The sequence below is a fragment of the Zootoca vivipara genome, chromosome 11, assembly GCF_963506605.1.
Source record: "Zootoca vivipara chromosome 11, rZooViv1.1, whole genome shotgun sequence".
NCBI lineage: Eukaryota > Metazoa > Chordata > Lepidosauria > Squamata > Lacertidae > Zootoca > Zootoca vivipara.
The window spans coordinates 36,848,640-36,870,931 of NC_083286.1; the positions used below are offsets into that span (position 1 = coordinate 36,848,640).

The 22,292-nt window shown below is 41.5% G+C and overlaps 1 protein-coding gene across 1 annotated transcript in view; it reads left to right on the forward strand.

The window, feature by feature from the left end:
- Positions 1-3,158: 3,158 nt before the first annotated feature.
- Positions 3,159-22,292, forward strand: part of THBS4 (thrombospondin 4) — a 37,745-nt gene continuing 18,611 nt past the window's right edge. Inside the window, exons 1-5 of the mRNA XM_035100058.2 lie at positions 3,159-3,457; positions 10,576-10,779; positions 17,238-17,485; positions 19,472-19,577; positions 21,868-21,962. Of these exons, the coding sequence (XP_034955949.2) occupies positions 3,364-3,457; positions 10,576-10,779; positions 17,238-17,485; positions 19,472-19,577; positions 21,868-21,962 (747 nt within the window). The 5' untranslated portion in view covers positions 3,159-3,363. The remainder of the gene's footprint in view (positions 3,458-10,575; positions 10,780-17,237; positions 17,486-19,471; positions 19,578-21,867; positions 21,963-22,292) is intronic.

A 22,292-nucleotide genomic window follows, 5' to 3' on the forward strand; every position in this document is an offset into this window, starting at 1 on the left:
TGTTAATGGATTGAGGTTGAATCCCACCAAGACAGAAGTACTGTTTCTGGGGGACAGTCAGGTGGGGGGACTCCCTGGACCCGAATGGTGTAACTCTGCCACTAAAGGACTAGGTGCTCAACCTTGGAGTCATTTAGGACTTAAGCTGTCCATGGAAGCACAGGTCAATTCTGTGTACAGGGCAGCTGTCTAGCAGCTCCACCTTGTACAACAGCTGAGACTCTACCTGCTAAGCCCTGTCTCACCAGAGTAATACATGCTCTGGTTTTCTCCCACTTGGACTATTGCAATGTGTTCTACGTGGGGCTACCTTTGAAGGTGACAACTAATCCAGAATGCACCAGCTGGACTGGTGACTGGGAGCAACTGCCAGAAGCATACAACAGCACTCCTAAACAGGGCCATCTTGAGCAGGTCTGGCGCCCTGGCACTGAGATCGCTCCGGCGCCCCCGCCCTCGCAGCACGGCTTCCATGCGGCTTCGTTGCGCAGCGCCCCCCCCCTGCCAGCCCCGCGCCCTGGTGCCCCGCGCCACCGGGACTGCACCTAGAGCCGGGTCTGCTCCTAAAATATCTACATTGGCTCCCAGTATGTTTCTGAGCACAATTCAAAGTATTGACACTGACCTTGAAAGCCCTAAACGGCCTTGTATACCTGAAGGAGCGTCTCAACCCTGAGGTCCAGCTCCCAGGGCTTTCTGGCAGTTCCGTCACTACAATAAATGAAGTAACAAGGAATCAGGCAGAGGGCCTTATGAGAAGTTGCACCCATCCTGCTGAATGTCCTCTCATCAGATGTCAAACAGATAAACAACTATATGACATTTAGACGGCATCTGAAGGCAGCCCTGTACAGGGAAGTTTTTCATGCTTGAGGTTTTATTTTGTTTTTAATATTTTGTTGAGAGCTGCCTAAAGTGGCTGGGGCAACCCAGTCAGATGGGCAGCATATAAGTATAACAACAACAACAACATGGTAGCAGTAGAAAAGGACTGGTAAGCATGTGAATGATGGCTCACAAGCCATAGGTTTTGCAAACACTAAGAAATAAGCAACATTTGTAGTGCTTTGCAAACCTCTTTGAGCATGGTCAGAAATGATTTTAGGGTAATGTGACTGGTTTGGTCACTGGGTGTGCCAAATTTTAGAGTAGCAAAGGGCGCCGCTCAAATCTGAGAGCCGGAAGTGTGCCATTGGCATGGTGGATGCATATAGCAATCAGCTCATTAGAGGCTATCGGCCAATATGCAACAGTTACCACATAACCAAGTTGTAATGTGATTTGCCTGTTAGTTGCTTATTTAAAATGGTGCAGGTCTCTTGCATTCAGAGTCGTAGATACAATTCCTGGTATCTCTAGCTGAATGCTATACAGTATATGGTAATCAGTAGTGGGCTAAATGAACCAATGGCTTGACTCAATACAAAGTAGTTTCTTATGCTGTGACTTCCAACAGGACGATGCGAGTGTAAATGTTCAGGGATTGCTGCTGCATAGCTGTGATCTTCATCTCACTTGAAGTCATAGAGGGGGTTTGATCCAGAGTAAGTTATCTGAGAATGGCAGATTTGCTTCCTTCCTAAAAATACTGACTCAGAACCGTTTTTGAAATACAGTTGGTCTTCTGTGCTGTTTATGAACAAATGGTAAAACCTGACTGAATCAGTGAGTCAATTTTTCGTAGCTTGGAATATGAACGAGCCACTGACATTTTCTTAAGTAAAAATCAACAGCAATGGACAATTTTTCTATAGGCCAAGCATGCAGAAGTCTGTTGATTAAATAAAAAGGGAGGAAAAACTAATATTTTAAGAGTTGAGCTGAAACTCAGACACGTGTTTTTTTAACCTTACAGTTATATGTGGCTTAAAAACATTTTACAAAAGAAAATAGCTAGAGTCTCAGAAATTATCCATATGTACTTTAGACACAGGCAGACTAAGACTTTGTGTTAATGGATGGTTAATAATAATAATTAAGAGAACTTCACAGTAAGAGAACTTCAGGGGTGCCAACCTGAATAAAATATTGGGGGTAAGCCCCTCCTCTCATAATTGACCACAAGATGTGGCACACACATACCATTTGAGTGACAATGCTCATCAACTTTGGGGGGCAGCCCTCTCAAATATTTTGTGGGGGGGGGATGAAGGGTCCCCTTAGGAGTTGGCTCATATGTCAGTACCACGCAATAATCAAGATAGCACCATTTCTAGCATGAAAACTTCTATGTTTTGAAAACAATGAAATTCAAGGCCCTAGAACAAAACATGAGACAAGTAACCAGGGCACATCCAGAATACTTGTTTATGAGGGATTAGTAGACCTCATACTTGCAAGTTTTTTACAGTATCTGCATGAGATCATTCTAGCAACAAAATTTCCCCATTTAATCCTGATTTACCATTTCTGAAGGGAAGTCCAATGTGTAAAGAAAAAGCCTGTTAACAACAATTTTGCAGATTAAGACTCCATCTGTAAACCTGTTTAGTGACCACTTGGTAACCAAATCAGAACAAAAATTGGGGAAATTTGATTTGAGCCAATCCAGTGCAGTGGTTAGAGTGCTGGACTAGGACACTAGGGTTCAAATCCGCACTCAACCACCTTGGCCCCATTGCCATCTTGCAGCCTTAACTACCTACCTCACAGGGCTGTGGCGATGCTAAAACAGGGAGAACCACGTGCACCACCTGGAGCACCTCACAGGGAAGGTGGGAACGATTGATGGACGTGTAATAAAAACAAATATAAATAAAGCAAATAAATGCATTTTTATAACCGCAACCTTTTACACACAACCCTGTTGGTGCCATTTTTCCCCCATTTACAATGATCACAGCATCAAGATCGATAGATAGGTATGAGATTTGGAGAAGGACTTTGCGTCCAGGCTGCTCCCAGCGTGCCTGAGCGTGTTGCCCCTTTTATTTGGCACAAACATATTGAGACTGGATGGAAGTTGGGAGAGCTTGGAGGCTTCTTCGCGCTTTTTCTGCCCTTTGCAAGATTCATAAGCGCCTCCTCCCGGTCCTGAGGCAGCGCGCGCCTCGCCCGGCGCAGCCAATGGCTCGCAGCCCCGGTGCCTTTCGCTCCGCCCCTCAGAGCCCGGCTTTGGGTCTGTCTCTTCTCCCATTTAAACAGCTCCGGTCGGGGCTGCTGCAGTTCAGTGAACCGGTGTCCGATCAACAGGTAGGAACCTGCAGAGCGCCGCGTGCCTCCATGCCTTTTTCCTAAAGAACAGATCCCCGCAAGCATCCCTCTCACTGTCCGAGGCGAGCCTCGAGTGTGCAGCAGCAGCCGCAGCCGCTCCTCCTCAGCCACAGGTTTTGGGCATCTCCCTTCGCTGGACTGCTGGGCAAGATGAACAAGCGCAAAGCCGTCTTCCTCCTCTTGCAGATTGCCCTGCAGCTTTGCCCTGGCGGGGCCACTCACGCTCAGCCTTCTTCTCCTCAAGGTAAGAAGCAACAGTCCCAACTTGGAGGCGTCCCAAAAAAAAAAATTGAGGGGGGGGGGGAGCCTCTGGTTTCCCTCGGTGGAGCTGAACTTTACAGAAGGCAAGGATAGGGAAATAGGTAACCGACAGTGGAATTCCCACCAGGATTAAGGGAGACGTTCTTGTCCAGAAACAGGAGATTTGATGAGAAACATATGGCAGCAACTCTGGTGGGGTGCCCCACATCCATCTCTTGAGGCAAAAGAAAAGGGAGCAGCTGGAATTTAAGCATCAGACTTGACGAAAGAGGTTAATTTTTAAAGCCACCTTTGTAATGGGTGGTGGTAACTGTACTGTTACGAAACCGTAAGTTTAAGGAGTTCCTTTAGAACGGAATTTTTGATAAAGCAAAATCAGAATCACTGGGTGCTTTTCTTTTGAAGGATTTGTTTAGAATAAGGATAGTAAAGCCCTTTATTTTATTTTTAAAAAAAGATTCGATGCTTGTATATGTGGAAACACATTCCACAAATTCTTGAGACTCTCAAACCTTCAAAAAGATTTGTAGGAGCACAAGGGTGTACTTTTATTTTGCTTTACCTCTGGTCTTTTCCTACTCTCTTGCCTAGGAATGGAAACATCCATTGCTTTACTGGCAATATTATTATATATAGGGTTCTAGCCTGTTTGAGTAGCAATGATGTGAATACAGTATTGGATATTAATTTTTTCATTAATATATATATGTATATGCCACTTTACCTTGTAAAGACAAAACAACGAATCAAATCAAAAATTGAACAAACTAGCAATGAAAAACAGTGCAGCACAAGCAAAACAACAACAAAAGTTGCAATAATAATAGCCACCATGGTCAACAAAAACAAACAAAAGCCTGACCAGGATCAAATGAATCAACTTAAATTTAGCTTAAGTGCTACTTGAAAAAGCCCGATTATATGAAACCATATATTTGTTGCATTGACACATCACAATAAACTATATTCTTTGTGACAGGAAGAAGCCTAGTTGAGCCGTGAACTCTCATTCTTCCCCTCTCCTTCTCCTCTCCTGAAGCAATTGCAAAAAGATCTGACTATGCTTCTGACTATGTTTCACCAGAGTTTAGTCTTGTGCTGTAACCTTAAACTGTGGTTAATCTCAACTATTGTTTGTTGAAACAAGGTAGTTTTATAATTTAAGGCTTGAAATTGATTTGTTTCAGACAAATCGATTAAGTCAGTTTGTCATATTCAGATAGCAAGACAAATTGCAGTTAATAAAAAATGGAAGTGAAAGCTTCCGAACTCCTTGTGAAGTGTGTGTGCGCGTGCGTGTGTGCAAGTCAAATGCTCACCTGAATTCAGCCAGAGCCTGATCCTGTTGGGCTTCATTGGGGTGGCAATTCCACATAAAGTCAGCACCACACCTGTAAAATCCTTGCTAGACATATTACCGGTATGAACCTCATTCAGTAAGAGTATCTGCAGCCTCTAAACTATAGCTATCTGGATTCTTTTGGGGGGGGGGTGCTTCAAAAATTTGGTGTACTAGTGATTAAATTCCATTAAACTTGGGGTTTTATTTAGTGACAGAATACCACTTGATGCAGCAGAGGCTTCTGTTAGCAGAAAAGGTAAGGAATGTGATTTTTTCATATTCACCCTCAACAGCTGCAGCCCTCATCTGTTCCCAATTTGCTCCCAGGGGTTGGGAGACTCACTGGAACAGTATAGGGAGCTACCAGGGAAGGGTGAATTAGTGAAAATAGTTTGCCTTCCCATTCCAGTGACAAAACCCCACTGTCGGGTCAAAGAGCCTTTAATAAGCAGAGGGACAGCCTTAGATACATCCAGTGTAATTTACCTCTGGTTAGGGTGGTGTTCCTGGAGATACTTTATTATTGATTCCAGATGGGGATAATTACTCAGCTTTGAATTGGCATTCATTACTGTATATGATTTGATTTAAACAGTAGTGTCTCATATGTTGCTGTGTTGTTAATATTACAAGGACAATAGCATACTAAAGGTAAAGGGACCTCTGACCGTTAAGTCCAGTCGCGGACTACTCTGGTGTTGCGGCGCTCATCTCGCTTTACCGGCCAAGGGATCCGGCGTTTCTCCGCAGACAGCTTCCGGGTCATGTGGCCAGCATGACTAAGCCGCTTCTGGCGAACCAGAGCAGCGCACGGAAACGCTGTTTACCTTCCCGCTGGAGCGGTACCTATTTATCTACTTGCACTTTGACGTGTTTTCGAACTGCTAGGTTGGCAGGAGCTGGGACCGAGCAACGGGAGCTCACCCCATCACGGGGATTCGAACCGCCGACCTTCTGATTGGCAAGCCCTAGACTCTGTAGTACTTTGTTCAAAATAGGTATGAAAAGTTTTTGTAGCTGATACCTGTTTGCAGATCACATTTTTATGGTTTGATTTTCCCATACAGGCACAATGCGCCGCTGGTGCTTAATTACCTTGGCAGAAAGGGCATGTTTTTAAATTCAAGCTGTTTAGTGAGTTGTGTGATGATAGATTGTGAAGACACTAAAGAATCATTCGTTCGAGATTAATCAGTTAATCAACAGAACCACCTTGACTCCTTTCATGCATTACCCAAAGGCTGTAGGTATGAGTAAGAATGAAATCTAAAATAAATGGAATGAAATGGAAAAGAATCTCTTTCATGCTTTTCAAGCGGAATTATTTTGATGAGTAGAATGTTGAATATGTTGTGATGATGCATGTAGGTTAATTTTTTTTAGCTGTATTATTGTATGTATTAACCTATTGTATGCCTCCCTAGAACCATAGAATCTTAGAGTTGGAAGGGACCCTGAGGGTCATCTAGTCCAACCCCCTGCAATGCAGGAACCTCAGCTAAAGCATTCATGATGGATGGCCATCCGACCTCTGTTTAAAAACCTCCGAGGAAGGAGAGTCCACCACCTCTCATGGGACCCTGCTGAACAGTTCTTATCATCAGAAAGTTTTTCTGGATGTTTAGTCGGAATCTCCTTTCTTGTAACTTGAAGCCATTGGTACGAGTCCTACCCTTCACAGCAGGAGAAAACAAGCATGCCCCTCCCCCATATGACAGTTCTTAAAATATTTAAAGATGGCTATCATATCTCCTGTCTCCTCTTTTCCAGGCTAAACATACACAGCTCCTTCAAGCGCTCCTCATAAGGCTTAGTTTCCAGACCCTGTATAATCTTGGTTGCCCTTTGCACATGTTCCAGCTTGTCAACATCCTTCTTAAATTGTGGCACCCAGAATTGGACACAGTATTCCAAGTGCGGTCTGACTAAGGCAGAATAGAGTGGAACTATTACTTCCCTTGATGCAGCCTAGAATAGCATTAGCTTTTTTTGCTGCTGCATCACACTGTTGACTCACATTAAGCTTGTGGTCACCCACCCGATGATTTATAAATATTTATAATTTAATAAGTAAACAGCAGAGCAATCTTAAACCCCTAATCCACTGGCTGGAAGGGGTTAGTGTGGAGCAGAGGATTGGGAGGGGGGGAATATCAAAGAAAAACAATGTCTATGACCAACTGCAAAACCATGACCAAAGAGAATAATGAATGAATAGAGGGAAACAGTTCAAAAGTTTGGTTATAAAATTACATTGTTTTATTATAAAGTTAATTTTTGAACCCTTTATGATATTAATTTTTAAAGAAGTTAAGGGTGCATGCATAGCAAATATGCACAAGACTTGAAACAACAGTATTACAAACCCTAATATCTATCTAAAAATGTGTGCAGTCAGGGTTTTCCCATTGATTTTCCTGACCTGTAGCTGCCTTCTCACCATTCTGGGGCTGCATTGCTTTAACCTCACTTGAATTGGAAAAAAACTAACCTGTGGTGGTCTAACAGAACAGATGTGGGAAAGAGGGTTTTGTTTTGATTCAGGAGACTTAGCTTTTTCAGATTCTTATGGGGGGGGGGAGTCTATCACTGGTCATATTGTGAGTGTGCCCACAGTCCTCAAAGAAGTTTGCAACAGTAAGATTGTCCACTGTGAAGGGTTTTTCGTTTTGTCTTAATTGCTTCATTATGGTTTCCTAAATTTAAGTACAGGCGGTTGCTAGTGAAACCCAAGATAATGAGGCTGCAGTCCCTACATATCTGGGAGTAACCTACCGTAATTAAACTCAATAGGATTTACATCTGAGTAGACAGCAAGAGACCTGCACTGTTAATAGAGCAGGAAAGTGAGCAAAATGTGAGCAGAAACAGAAGGTGGAAGCACAGGACAGGAAAATATTTAAAGACAAAATACAAAGTTTACAGGATTCCATTTTGAAGGCACTGGAATGACATATACTGTCAGGAGCATTATTCCAAAGGAATCTGTACCTTTTATTTAACAAAAGCTTCTTAAAATCACAAAGAGCCTTCGGAAAAATATGCTTTCTGTTAGAGAATAATGATCCAATGAAATGTCATTATTTCATAAAGGGATAATCCCACTATAGTGAAGCAGTGCAGTCCTATACATGCGTACCCAGAAGTTAGTCCCATTGAGTTTGCTGGGGCTTACTCCCATGTAAGTGAGTAAAGGGTTGCAGTCTGAGGTCCTTTGTTATTTTCCTTTTAAATTAATGAGCATTAAACGTTGTGTGGGTTGTGCTTCTAAGTTTCCAATGCATCATTGTCCCCTCATAAACTACACTTGGAAAAGTTAGTCACCCCACCCCCCTATTTTGAGTTGGAGGCTCACCATTCTGGAAAAGTTTGAGAATCTGTTTCTAAAGCTACCAATCTGTGTCCAAGTGGCTGTTGGAGTGCATAAACAATTGGTTTAATTCACTCTGGGAAGTCATGCATTCTGTGTACACTTGCAGGCTACTAAGCTTTTGTAGATGTTCAGCCCTTCTGTGATAATTAACCTCTGTGAATGTCAGCAGTTAGTTCTTCAAATAAGCACTGCTAAGTGTGTGGCTTCAGAAGACCATTTACCCAAAGGCAATTTAACATGGCGTCCGTTTAAATCCCACCTAGTAATTTGGTTATCTGTAACAAGCTGCCAACTGATGGAAATAATTTTACCACTTCTCAGATTTTCAGTCAAGTGTAGATATGTTAAATAATCTATGCCGCATGGCAGGATTATTACATTGTGGTAATTTACCACTCCGCTATTGGATAAATCGGTAGGTAACAATTCCCCATCTTCATAAGATTGAAACCAGAGGCCTGGTCTCACACATCCTGGTGAAGATACAGCATGGTTAAGGAATAAGCACATTGTACCACACACATAAACATAGTGTGTGCAACAGGTGCTCTGATTCAGGTATGAGGAGCACATTGACCGTCCAGATACCTTTGGATGACAACGCCCATCATCCCTGACCGTTCTGGCTGAGGCTGATGGGAGCTGGAATCTAACAGCATCTGTTCTAAATGGAAGCCAACGAAAGCTCAATTTGTATCAATTTGTTTCCTGCTTTTGGAGAAGGAATCCCAGAAACCTTTCAACAATGTGCAGACTTCCATGTGAAGCACTTGTATTTCATAGTGTTATAATACGTGTGATGTAAGAGAGGGGAATGTGCAAGCCAGCAGCACAAAGACTGTCCCTGCTTGCATAAATCTACAAATGGTATCTAACCACCTGCTTGTATCACAGTGCCCTTTGCCTCTTCTTTCTCTCTTGTTGAATCAAAAAGCCAAGACCCAGTTTTTGCTTCTAAATGTGTGTGCTCTGCTGTTTTATCGTTCTTTACAAATATCTGGCCTTTGTTCACCACTGTCTCTTTATATGGCACTTTTAATAAGCAAATAGTTTTATAACCTTGTATATTCAGTGATCACTCACTTCAGCAAAATACTATCCAGCAGAATTGTGCTCTTTAGCTAAATCCAGATTGTCTCCACCCAGAGCCAGAAATAAGTCCTGTCTACTGTGAAAAATGTACTACCTACAGAGTAAGCTTGCAGGCAACAGTATCTGCACTGTGGCTTATATATGAGTACAGTTTGGTCAGGGAGCTAGCACCATGTTAATTCCTGAAAAAACAAAGGTTAATTTGATTCTTGGCATCTATAAAGTCACATGAGTTTAATTCAAAGAGCTGTATATCCAGAAGGAACGCATTTTAATTTTGCTACAATTAGTAAGATTATTAAACTTTTTTTCAGCTCAGACTTGAAGCAATCTAAGAAATTATTGCAATCAAATAAGCAACAAGCATAAAATAAGCATAGCCGCTTATTATGTATAAGTCTTTCCCATCTTCCTGATGTACTTTTCACCAGGAGATTGGTGACATGTCCCTTAACACTCTTCATTCTTTCAACACAGTTGGGTTAGTGAAGGGCGATTTTAAATAACACTAATAATCATTGGAAATTTATTGATTTATTTGTATCTGTAGCCACCTCCATATCAAAAACTCAGAGCAGGAAAAAGCAATAGCTTTCCTTTTAGCGAAACAGAATAAAATCTCACCTCTTTAAAAGCCAGCCCAAGAAGGAATTTCTTGTAAGTTCTTCTGAAAGAACAGATGACTGATTTGTAGTGAATCAGACCATAAATCTTTCTTGTTTGGTACTACCGGTACAAGTGAAACTGTCCACCGCTTCAAGGTGTTCCCAAACATGCCACCTGAAAGATACTGTACTTGTAACAGAAGATGCCTGGGATATAATCTGTGACCTTCCACAAGCAAACCATGTGGTTTACCACTCACTGAGCTATGACTCGCACCAACTAAGGTGGCTTGAGGCAGTTTGAATCTGCAGCTGCAGAGCTCCATTTCTCTCCATGAACTAAATCAGCCCTTAAATGCTCAGGTTGGCATTTGGGCAAGGGGAAGTGCAAAGTTGGGGGTAATATTGGTGGTGAAATGGAATTTCCTGGAGGAGGACATAGCTGATTGGCCAGAAACTGAAACAGGAGCATTCCTAGTTTTTTTGTTTTTATTTATTTTTCATGGTACAGAAAATACATTTTGAGAAAACAATTGTTACAGCAGTAAACAACAAACAACTTATCCTGATAAAATTACAGGCTTCTGTCATGCTGCAAGGGTGAACTGCACCATTTTATTGAAGTCCCACTTGTATATTACTGTATTTATAATAATCAACTTATTGAAATCCTTCTTATCTCTTTATAGTTTTTGATCTTCTTTCTACACCCAACCAGAGGCTAGTAAAAACCTTCTTGCAACAGACACTGGCCGATTCTACACTGAATGAAATTTACGTGCTGTCGACATTCAGACTGCAACCCAAAAGCACAGCTGTTGTATTTGGGCTATATTCCTCCACTGAAAACAGAAAATATTTTGAATTCACAGTTATGGGACGGGTGAATAAAGGTAAGTCCTTCAAAAGTCGGGTGGGTGGGTGTGAAAGCAATGAATAGGTGTGATTCTATTGGGCATATTCTCAAGAAGGTCTCTCACACAAATCTTCTACAATTAGCTTACATTTTTGGGTGAAGTTTTAATTCATTTAATTAATGTTTACTCCTGGAATTGTTTTTTTACCATCCTCTTAAACACTTCCTGAATACTTCTGTGCTTCTTGATATCCTTCCTAAATTCTGGTGCTCAGAGCTTATTGCAGTATTGGAGTCTTATCAGTACTGAGACTAGGAATGAAGGCTAATGTAAATACAATTCTAACACTTTGCTACTGCTTTTTATTGCCTACTTGCATACTCATTGAATTCCATGCTTCAGTACGAGAATTAGCTTATGGCAACATCCTGTCTCTGCGTTCTTGAACAGTCTTGATTCCCCGTGTTGGGAGATGGGGGCTGGCATCTTTCTGCCAGCAAACTTCCCACTGGCGGTGATGAATGGTTCTCAAAGAACCAAGTCAAAGGTTTTTCTTTCTTCCTTTTCCCCCTTTGGGAAATCACTGTTTCAAATTACTGAGGAATTTGATAGATACACGCACATGCTGCATTCAGCATATGAAAGATGGGAACTTAATTTAGTTGATCCCGAAGTTTAGCTTTGACTGTGCAAGATAAACATTCCTGTTGCAAAGGCCTTATAAAATCAGCCACATGACAGAAAATGCTCTTGGCTGAGTGGAATGCGCTTGTTTAGAGCCGTAGCGCTGACTTGTGTGGAACTCTGCCATGCTATGGTAAATTCATGAATGTACAGCATGTAAAATGTGTGGTGTTCTCTACAAAGGGAGAAATGGTTGTGAAATTAGAATAAACCTACTAACTAAAATTGCATGCTAACCAATTACAGAAACGTTAGGTTAAATTGCCTTTACATTGGGGCTGCAACTCGTGAGTGATTGGTTAGACTAATAGATTTAAAAACTTTTGATTGACTAAAAGGTGAGCCTTTTAAAATGCATTTGGTTGGATCAAGTGCAGGTCTATACAAGTAAACCCCACTGAGTTAAATGGAACTTAATCCCAAGTAAGCATGCATAGGATTGCAGGCTAACACTACAACCCTGTATATGTATGTATATGAAGCCAAGGGGCTTACTCCCAGGCAAGTGGGTGTAGGATTGCTGCCTAAAGGGGTAGTCGGGGGTTGTTTCTAGAGCCAATATTGTCATTTGAAGCCCAGGTGACCTAAGTGGCAAGAGTGTGTATTTCTAATTCATTCACCACCCACAACTGCATCTGGACTGCAATACTCCAGCCACAGTACTACATGCTCTAGTAACCTCATATGTAGCTCTACATGGGACTGCCCTTGAAGACGTTCCAGAAGTTGCAGCAGCTGCAGAATGTAACTGCTAGATTAATAAATGCCACAACAAAATAGGATAATATTACACAGATCTTTAAAGAGCTGCACAGGATCCTGATTTGCTCTAGGGACTACTTCCACGGTATAAATCCCTATATTTGAAGCCCAAATATTTGAAGGAGTATTTCCCATTATCTGCTGTCCCATGCAATAAGGTCTGCAGGAGAGGCCCTGCTAGTGTTTCCATTGGTCCACATGGTCCATTCTACAGTCAAACAATTCATGGCTGTTGTGGCACCCTAGTTATGGAACTCAATTCCACTGAAGATACATTTTCCCCACTCCACTGGCATCTTTGCTATGTCAAGTGAAGATCCATTTGCTTCTTCAAGCTATGGGGGATAGGAAGAGTATGTAAGGTAGTCTGACTTCTGTTGTAATTATATTCTACTGAAATTCCTTTTTCTCCTTTCAATTTTGATACGTTTTATTTTATTGGACTAGTTGTATAGCATCCTGGTAACCTTCAGAGTGAAGGGTGGTTTAGAAATGTGATGATGATGATGATATTAATAATAGTATAATAATAAATTGTTATAAACAAGTTTGTTATAAATCAGCAAATAAAGAACATGTGTTTTGCTTTAGAACAAAATGTTAGTGATATAAAAATTAATGCAAATATATTTGAGAGCTAATGATCTGAGCTTGAACCCTGGGAGTACAGAGGGACTGTGGTTTGGTGATTCCCATGTCCAGAAGATTGGACAGTTGCCTATTCTCAACGGGGTTGCACTTGCTCTGAAAAAACACATTCAGAGTTTGTGGGTGTCCCTGGATCCATCTTTGTTGCTGGAAGTTCAGGTAGCTTCAGTTGCTAGGAGTGCCTTTTACCAGCTGTAGCTGTTACGTCAACTATAGTGATTCTTGGACAGAGATAGTCTGGCCGTGATATTGCACCATTTGTGGTCCACCAAGCCAGGTGCAGCCCAGCAGTAATTTATGGCAGCTCAGCAGGGATATGATGACCATCTGAGTTGTGTGGTCTGACTGCCATGGGTGCTTACTGGCTTGTGCCTGTTGCCATTGCCAGGAGCAATATTTTAAAAATTCATGTTTATTTGCTTGTTTTTAATATGATAGAACAGTTTTATACCAATATATCAACATATGCATTCAAGGAACCCATTAAATCAGGCATCCCCAAACTGTGGCCCTCCAAATGTTTTGGCCTAGAACTCCCATGATCCCTAGCTAACAGGAACAGTGGTCAGGGATGATGGGAATTGTAGTCCAAAACATCTGGAGGGCTAAAGTTTGGGGATGCCTGCTTTAAAAAAATACAAGAGTTTGGTAGCTTTTTTCCTCTGTGTAATGTTTTGCTATTCCAGAACATTTCTCTCCCCGCCATCTCTCTTTTCGCTTGTTTCCCTTAGGAGTGTAACAAATTAAAGCAGAATCCGCTTGCAATCTGGCCTTCTCGGTTTCATGACTGCATTGTCCTTCATGATTATTTCACTCTCGCTCTCCTAAAAGAGAAGAAGAATTCTCTTAGAACAGGGGTTTCCAAATTGGTCGTGGACCACCAGTGGTCCATCAGTTTCACTTTAATATTGATTTTAAATTGTATTTTATTGCTTCTTTTACTTCTGTTGTATTTTACTGTCTTATAAAAAAAGAAACTATAAAAATAAAGTTACAGCATATAGCAGAGTGCCTTGCAATTGCTACAACAGGCTGAAAAATCATTAAGTGGTTCACCAAAACCATCAGCAATTTTCAAGTGGTCCTTCCTAGGGTGGGTGGGTGAGGAGCTTGGGAACCACTGCTTTAGAAGGCAGGCTAAAAGCTGCTTGTGATAAGGTTAATTTCATTGTCTCCATTACCACATATCATAAAGGAAGTACAGTGGTGCCTCGGGTTACAAACACCTCGGGTTACAAACACTTTGGGTTACAGACTCCGCTAACCTGGAAGTAGTACCTCGGGTTAAGAACTTTACCTCAGGATGAGAACAGAAATCACACGGGGGCAGCGGGAGGCCCCATTAGCTAAAGTGGTACCTCAGGTTAAGAATGGTTTCAGGTTAAGAACGGACATCTGGAACGAATTAAGTTCTTAACCTGAGGTATCACTGTATTCTCTGGCTGGTCTCTGTTATTTTCTCCTACCGATAGCCTTCACCACTACATTTGTACATTTATACAAGTATAAACAATTGATGGTGGTTCAGGGGTAATGTTATAGTTCTGTTTAAAAGGAACGAATATATGCTTGGCTATCACATTAAAGGCCTTCACTAAAATGCTGCTCTGCAGAAACATTGAACACATTCTGATTTGGATGAATCTTGCATGTTTATCATTATAAATTCTGTGATTTATCAATTGACGACTGAATTTGTAATTTACTATTGAATTTAATGCATTAAAATATTCTTCTCAAATCATAAGGACTGCTTTAAAAAAATGGAGAAATGAAAGTATTTTTTTTATCCAAGTCAATAGTGTTCCAGAAGTGGACGGTGATCACAAAACCATATGCTAATCCATCAAAATATATCCTGCAGACTCCCCAGATACCTCCATGTCTACTTTTCCCTCTCTCCTGACCTTCTCACCTGGATATACACTCAGAGAAAAGACTGCCCAACTTTTAAAAATAGCATTTTCTTTAAAGGTTGTGTGTGCTCACTTAACAACAGCTCCCCACAGGATTGTTGGTATCCTAAATTGAAACTTTTTTTTTACTGCCTTTCATAAGCAGAGCAGCAGGGACTCTGGTTTTCTCCACAGTGAAAACGACTGAAGTCGTCATTGTCCATTGGCACTATTAAATTAAAACTTTTCCTGCAATAGAAGGGTGCAGCAACACAGATGGTTTAAATATAATAATGTCTTTGGTCATTCCTAGCAAGCATTTCCCCTTCTGCTCTCTCCAAAAGAAGTATTTCACCCCCTCAGATGAACCTTGATCTTCCATCCAATCCAGCTGCCCTCCGGCAATCCTGTCTCATGGCCATTGGCCAATTGTGAGTTCTTCCACCCTTTCCTTTATCTATTTTCCTCTTATTCTCTGCTGGATTTATCCAGTCTTGCTCCAGATGCAGGATCTTTCTTATAGGCCTTGCCAGATTCAAAGCTGGAGTATGCTCACATATCTTTAAATCTGCAGTAGATAAGGCAGCCGAGATTCCTCTTGTCTGTTGCATCCCAGGTCCTAACAACACATGGCTCCATAGGAGATCACTGGTAGCTTTGTTCCTGGGGCAAATAACGCAAGGGGGCGAGTTTATTTTTACAAGGATTACAGCACACAGAGAACATAGTCCTGTTTCTTACTGTTTCTTCCCTCAGTTGTTTTTATTTTCGAAGGGGGGGAAACCCCAAGGCATGTTCAGTGTTCTTCTAATGTGGTTGCCACTTACATAGCACCTTTTAGTAGACAAAATGCTATATGGTCTTAACTTTTGTAACTTCGCTTAACAAACCATCAGGGCAGATCTAATCCTGTAATGAGATAGTGGGGCCAGTTCCTTTTTTTTAAAAAAATATATTTTTATTAATTTTCCAATTAAAACCAATTATATCACATTCATTATTTCAAATTATACACATATATATATCAATCAAACCGAATGTTATGCCAAATCATCTAAAAAATTTTTTATTTGGGTTCCCATGCTTCAAGAAATTGGGGATTCCTCGCAACCGTCCACTGCCGTCTTTTTTCTAAAGTTCAAATCGTCCTCCAAGTTCATAATAATCCAGATCTTCCCCTTACAGTCACATAGATGTTTTCCACTTTCAACCGATTGTTTCCCAGCTGCTGAGATAAATATCAAACAAGGTTTCACAAATGTTCTTTCTCCTGTGTGGGTTAATCAGTCCAGCCTCCCCATAAATCTTCTTAGTCTGGAGCTCCCTGTTGCGTCGAAGCAGCGCCATTTTAAAATGCTCAAATCACTTTCGTTTTCTCTCATAGCCATGAAGATTAACGCTCTTTATAAAATTTACAGCTTTTCCAGGCAGATAGTGGGGCCAGTTCCTAAAAAGCAAACGGGACTTGATATCTCACACATGACATCTAGTTTGGTCCTTAGGGAGCAAATATGGAGCTACATTAAAGGGCAATAAATTGCAAATTGTTCAGTTACTGCATATAATTTAGCATGGGGAAAGGGGTACTCTCTGGAGTTTTCTTTCCAGATGTCTTTAACCAACCCTGCTGCAGTCCTTACTATTTCTGCTTTAATAATATGAAACGGAATCTGATAACCAGAAGGGCCAGATACAAAAGAGAACTGAACTCCTACATTCATGATTTATTGAAGATCATTTCTATAACACTTAATATATAAGAATAGATCCAAATGGTTCTTAACATACCAGGAAACACAAAATTGCTTATCATCATCATCATTAAAATTTTTATCTTGCCCTTCCTCTCAAAGGACCCCAGGGTTGCAACCACTAAAGTGGTGAAAGAGTACAATTAAAATGAAAACCCATTTAAAAAACATAAAAATATACAATGAAACAAGCAATTAAAAAGCGATTAAAAGTACAGAAATGCCTGGAACTGTAGAGCTGGAAGGGACCATGAGGATAATCTAGTCCAACCCTCTGCAATGCAGAAATTTTTCGCCCAACATTGTAGCATGCATAAAAGGACCAGCTTCATGGATCGGGGAAAGGCATGGGCAAAATATGTCTTCAAAAGATGTATCAAGCAGATGACTGATAGATAAAAGTTGTGTAGAAGAAGGAACCCTGTTTAAATTCCTTCTTCCACACAACTTCTAAAGGTGTAGGAGGCCCTTCTTTTTGCGTTTGGCCACCTCCCAACCTGTGCATCTGTGATCATGGAGAGAGCTGGAGGTGAATAAAATACCCTCCCAGTGGTAGCTATTTTATTTTTATCTGCATCTAGGACAATACTCCACATGGTATGTGCATTTACAAGTGATTTGTTAACTAGAGCTGTCACAACAGACACGATCAAACCAAGAAAAGCTGAGCTGGCTTTCCTTAACTTTCCACAAACTTCCTCTGTATACCAATTATACTGTATTCTTGCCTTACAATAATGTTATTTTGTTCTAGTTTCCCTTCGATATTTGAGGAGCGATGGGAAGTTAAATGCTGTGATCTTCAGCAATGTGCCCCTGGCAGATGGGAAGCGCCGCTCAGTCCTTCTCAGGCTAAGCGGCCTGCAACGTGGCTCCAGCAAAGCGGAATTGTATGTGGACTGTGTGCAGATGGATTCCGTTCAAGATCTGCCTAAAGCCTTTTCAGGACTGTCACAAAGCTCAGAGGCAGTGGAGTTACGAACACTGCAGAAAAAATCACAGGTGAGCAGCTTTAGAGGAGTGATGGAATCTTCATGCAGAAGCTCCTCTCATGTCAGGGTGCTTGCTGATTGGGTGGAGACACATGCACTTCATTTGTCAAGCCCAGGATGGAGAGGAGGGAGCAGTCCTCTTGGAGAGAGATTCGCGAGTATAACCCTGCCTTGCAACTGAGGAGCTCTGTGGCACTACCAGAGAACTACTTATATATATGAAAGGAGGCCAATTAGGGTTGCTAATGCGGGTGGCGCTGTGGTCTAAACCACAGAGCCTCTTGGGCTTGCCGATCGGAAGGTTGGTGGTTCGAATCCCCGCAATGGAGTGAGCTCCCGTTGCTCTGTCCCAGCTCCTGCCAACCTAGCAGTTTGAAAGCACACCAGTGCAGGTAAATAGATAGGGACCGCTGTGGCCAGAAGGTAAATCGCGTTTCCGTGCGCTCTGGTTTCTGTCACGGTGTCCTGTTGCTCCATAAACAGTTTAGTCATGCTGGCCACATGACCCAGAAAGCTGTCTGTGGACAAACACCGGCTCCCTTGGCCTGAAAGCAAGATAAGCGCCGCAACCCCATAGTCGCCTTTGACTGGACTTAACCATGCAGGGGTCCTTTACCTAACTTTTTTTTTACCAGAGAACTTCTTACATATATAAAAGGAGACCAATTAGGGTTGCTAACTTTTATTTTCAACAACCCTGGCATCTCAAACTGAGTCTGTCTCTGTGTACTTTTATAAGGAAAACCAACTTCTCTTTTAGTTAATGGACAAAGTTATACTAACACCTAGGCATGTGCAGTATTCCTTTTGCCTCTGCCACAAAGCAACTTTAATTTATTTTTTATTTTAAAAAATAATAATAATCAGTGACTCCCATGAAAGAAAGTGAACTTTCTTTCTTTTTTAAGCAGATGTTGGATGGCTACCTGCCATGTATCGTCTAGTTGAGATTCCTGCATTGCAGGGGGTTGGACTAGATGACCCTTGGGGTCCCTTCCAACTCTACAATTCTATGATTCTGTGTGCAAAGTACCCCATTCTGCTTTTTAAAAAAAGATGCAATGGATAGACAGTGGGGGGGGGGCGGATACCAGTAGCACATAGAATTTTTTTCCTGGTTTGACACAATATATTCTGCCTTTGATCAAATGATTGTAATTGAAGAAGGCACATAAAGACACGCCCCCTAACCTGCACAACCCAGCAGCCCTCCATTCTCTGGCTGATGGATGGGATCAGAATGTTTACGTGTGCATTCCTTTAGCTCTGCAGTCCCAAGAGGAGCCAAGTGTTCCTTCTGGTTGGAAATGAAGAATCAAATTCCTTGCAGTTGCTTATTTTATGGCTGATGGGTGGTGCAAGGTTAATCACCTCCTTGCATTGATGTTATTCCTGAGATGCAGGAATGGCCTCCTAGTGTCTCAAGGTCCTGATGGCAGAGGCCAAAGCTCTATAGCCCCATTCTATCCCGACAACAGGCCATCCAGATGAAATTCTGTCTTGGACAGTAATCTGGCTGGCCTGTACCTTTCTTTAACCTTGGGCCTCCAGGTATTGGATTACAAGTCCCCTTACCATTGGGCTAAGCTGATTGATGGGAGTTTTAGTCCATCAACACCTGGAGACACAAGGTCAAAGAACTCTGCCCTAAGGGCAGCTACCTAATCTCTGCTTGGTAAAGATACCAATATTTTAAGATACAGGGCACATTTAAGTTTTCTTAGCTGGTCATAACCAAAATGCATATCCTTCAGGTTCTTGGGAAGCAGCTTTTCCTATGACTGTTGCAGCAAGAACATTTTCATTCATACAACATATAGACACACCTATTACTGGCTTCTGCGTTAGTAGCATTTGTATGTCTTCCTTTAACAAAAAGTTCTTGCAGCTGCCTGTTGTGTTTGTGAAGGTCATGAAAGGCATTTGAACTGTTGTGAGCTTTCTAAAGGATACCTCTTCCTAATGTCATGCCCCCAAATCTCTTTTGTCATTGCAGGACACTTTGGAGGAACTGAAGCTAGTAGTAAAAGGGTCATTGTCCCAAGTAGCTGGCCTCCAGGACTGTTTTCTTCCACAGATTGAGCCAGCAGCTCAATATCCAGGTAGTTTTTATATTACAAAATAAGTGTACTTCGGCATATGTAATATTGTATTCAGAGCATAACTGAGTTTCCTAGTGACTATTTTTATCCTAGCTGTATTGCAAGAGGAAGCAAAGATATACCATCCTTCCAAGAAAGTCTCCTATAACTAAGCAGTAGAGTTGCCACGTCTTGCCCTCGACACCAGATGTTGTACTTTAATTCTCCAATTGACGTATGAGAAAAAGGCAAGGAATTGCAACTACAGCACACATGGCAGATTGCCATCCAACCTCTGCTTAAAAAGGAAGGAGAGTCCATCATCTTTCATGGAAGTCTGTTCCAGTGTTGAGCAGTTCTTACTATCAGGCAGTTCTTTTTGATGTTTTGTCGGAATCTCCTTTCTTGTAACTTGAATCCATTGGTTCAGGTCCTAGCCTCCAGACCAGGCGAAAACAAGCTCACTCCATCTGCCTTGTGACAATTCTTGAGATATTTGAAGATGGCTATCCTCTCAGTCACCTCTGTACCAGGCCAAACATAAACAGCGCCTTCGACTTGTTGTTCCTTAGGCAACTGCCTTAGGAAATATATTAAATCCAAACCAGAAACATTAAACAAACAGCAAAACACAAACCCGCATGGATAGTCAGAGTTTCACCCAAGTTTCAGGAGGCAGAAATTTCTCAGAAGAGAGTTATCTGAGGAAGAAAACCTGTTATTGGAATTTCACTTACCTCCATTTTATGAATAATTTTAGGAGGCTGTTTTTGCTCAGTCCTATAACCCTGGCAAGATGTTCACCTTTTTCAAAAGTTTTGAAACTCACCATGAACTCCGCACCTGCATTTAAGCATTTTTTTTGCTGTTTTTGTTCATTTTATTTTTTTAAAGAGGGAAATCAATGCAAAAAGAGCTGGAAAACTGCACCAAGGATGTTGGGGGAGTTGGATTTGTGACATTGCATCCACCAGCCAATCAAGACTGTGCAAAGATAGACCTTTGACAGCACTGCTTCCCCCTGAGTTTAATCTTGGACAGGTCTGCATATACAACGTGGCAAATGCCACTTCATAGCAGCTCAATCTCTCAGTGCCTATCTGTCGGCTGGATTTCCTTTCCCTGTCCTCCCTTTCTGAGGACTGACAGCATGGCAGCAGGGGCTTGTAATAATCGCCACTGGATAAGGATGGGAAGTGACTTGAAGGGAGGGCACCAGAGTCTTTTGTCTCTATGCCAACAAGGTATGAAGTCATGCAAAGAAGAAGCTCATCCTTCTTTCGGGGTAGATGCGTATGTTCTTAGAAAAGCATTGACTTGGCTCGCATTGTTCTATGGGCATGTTTTCTAGTCTTTTTCTAGTAAACCTGTTCAGCAGATATCAAAGTAGTGGCCAAAAACAATTTAAACTAGATTGCTTTAGCATATGTTGGGGAGAAAAGAATCATATCATGGGCATTTTTTCGTGTTTTGTGTATTAGCTGAAATGAAGTCATCGGTGGTTGATCTTGGGAGAGCTGATGTGTCTTGGATTTTAATGCACAGAATTGTGTAGCAGCTGCCTTTCTTCTGTTTAGGAGAGCTCTGCACTTTAAGATTGCTGCATGAAACACCGATGCCACACAGGCGCCTCATGTGCATGTGCTCATATGTATACGATGCCCACTCTTTACATGCTTACTGTGAGGAATGTCAGTACAACACCAGTGTTTCTTTCAACAACTTTAATTGTGTGTTGATAGTTCCCTCCATGCATGTATTCATTTGTTTATTTGGGTATTTCTACGCTACCTTTCAGGGCCACACAGTCCTCTCAAGGCAGGCCACGTTTTATTATATAGAGTGTCATTGTCATTGGTGGATGGTGACATCATTTCCAGTTTTGCTGCCATCTGCATGTGCAAGGATGATGTTGGTAATGCTTGATCCATGAATGGCTGGCTAACACATTTAAGCGATCACTTGATTCTGTAGGGGTTGAGCTGGCCCTTAAGCTGCAATGCAGTCCTTGAACTACTAGACCAAGGCTGCTTGGGAGTAAGCCTCAGTCGAACAGAGGGACTTATTTCCAAATAAGCACGTATAAGATAGGGCTGCATGGCTGCAAAACTAATAATAAACTAGCTGGAAATAAGTCTTATTGAAACTAGTGGAATCTCAGAGTAAACATGTGTAGAGACAAATGGTAAGTTTGCAGAGGTCCAAATTCTAGGCAATTGTGAACTTATATGAAGCACTTTGGAGGTTAGATAAGTGTCAATACTGTTGGATTTCTGAATTTCTGCATTTCATCACTTTCATTTTATTATAGGTGTCTCTACAAGTGACTTTAACAGGCAGTTATTAGGTCACATGATGCAAATGAACCAAATACTGGGTGATGTGAAAGATCTTCTCCGACAGCAGGTATAAGACACATGTTTATATAACACTTATTTTGCTGACCACTAGCTAAATGGGTATCTTATTATTTCTGCCAAAGTTTCACCCACAATTATTATTATTTATTCAATGTATATACCAGCCTTTATCCAAAGATCCCAAGGCGGTGTACAACGTTAAAAAACACACACTACAAGTGAGACTTCTGGGCAAACTTCTTTCCTTTACATTAAGAAATAGGTAATGAAATAGTCCACTGCAATTTAAGAGAGAGACTTGGTTGTTTTTGGATGTGCATGGCATAGTTCATTCCTGAATCATACCACTGGGCTCCATGGATTAAATTCTAAGAAA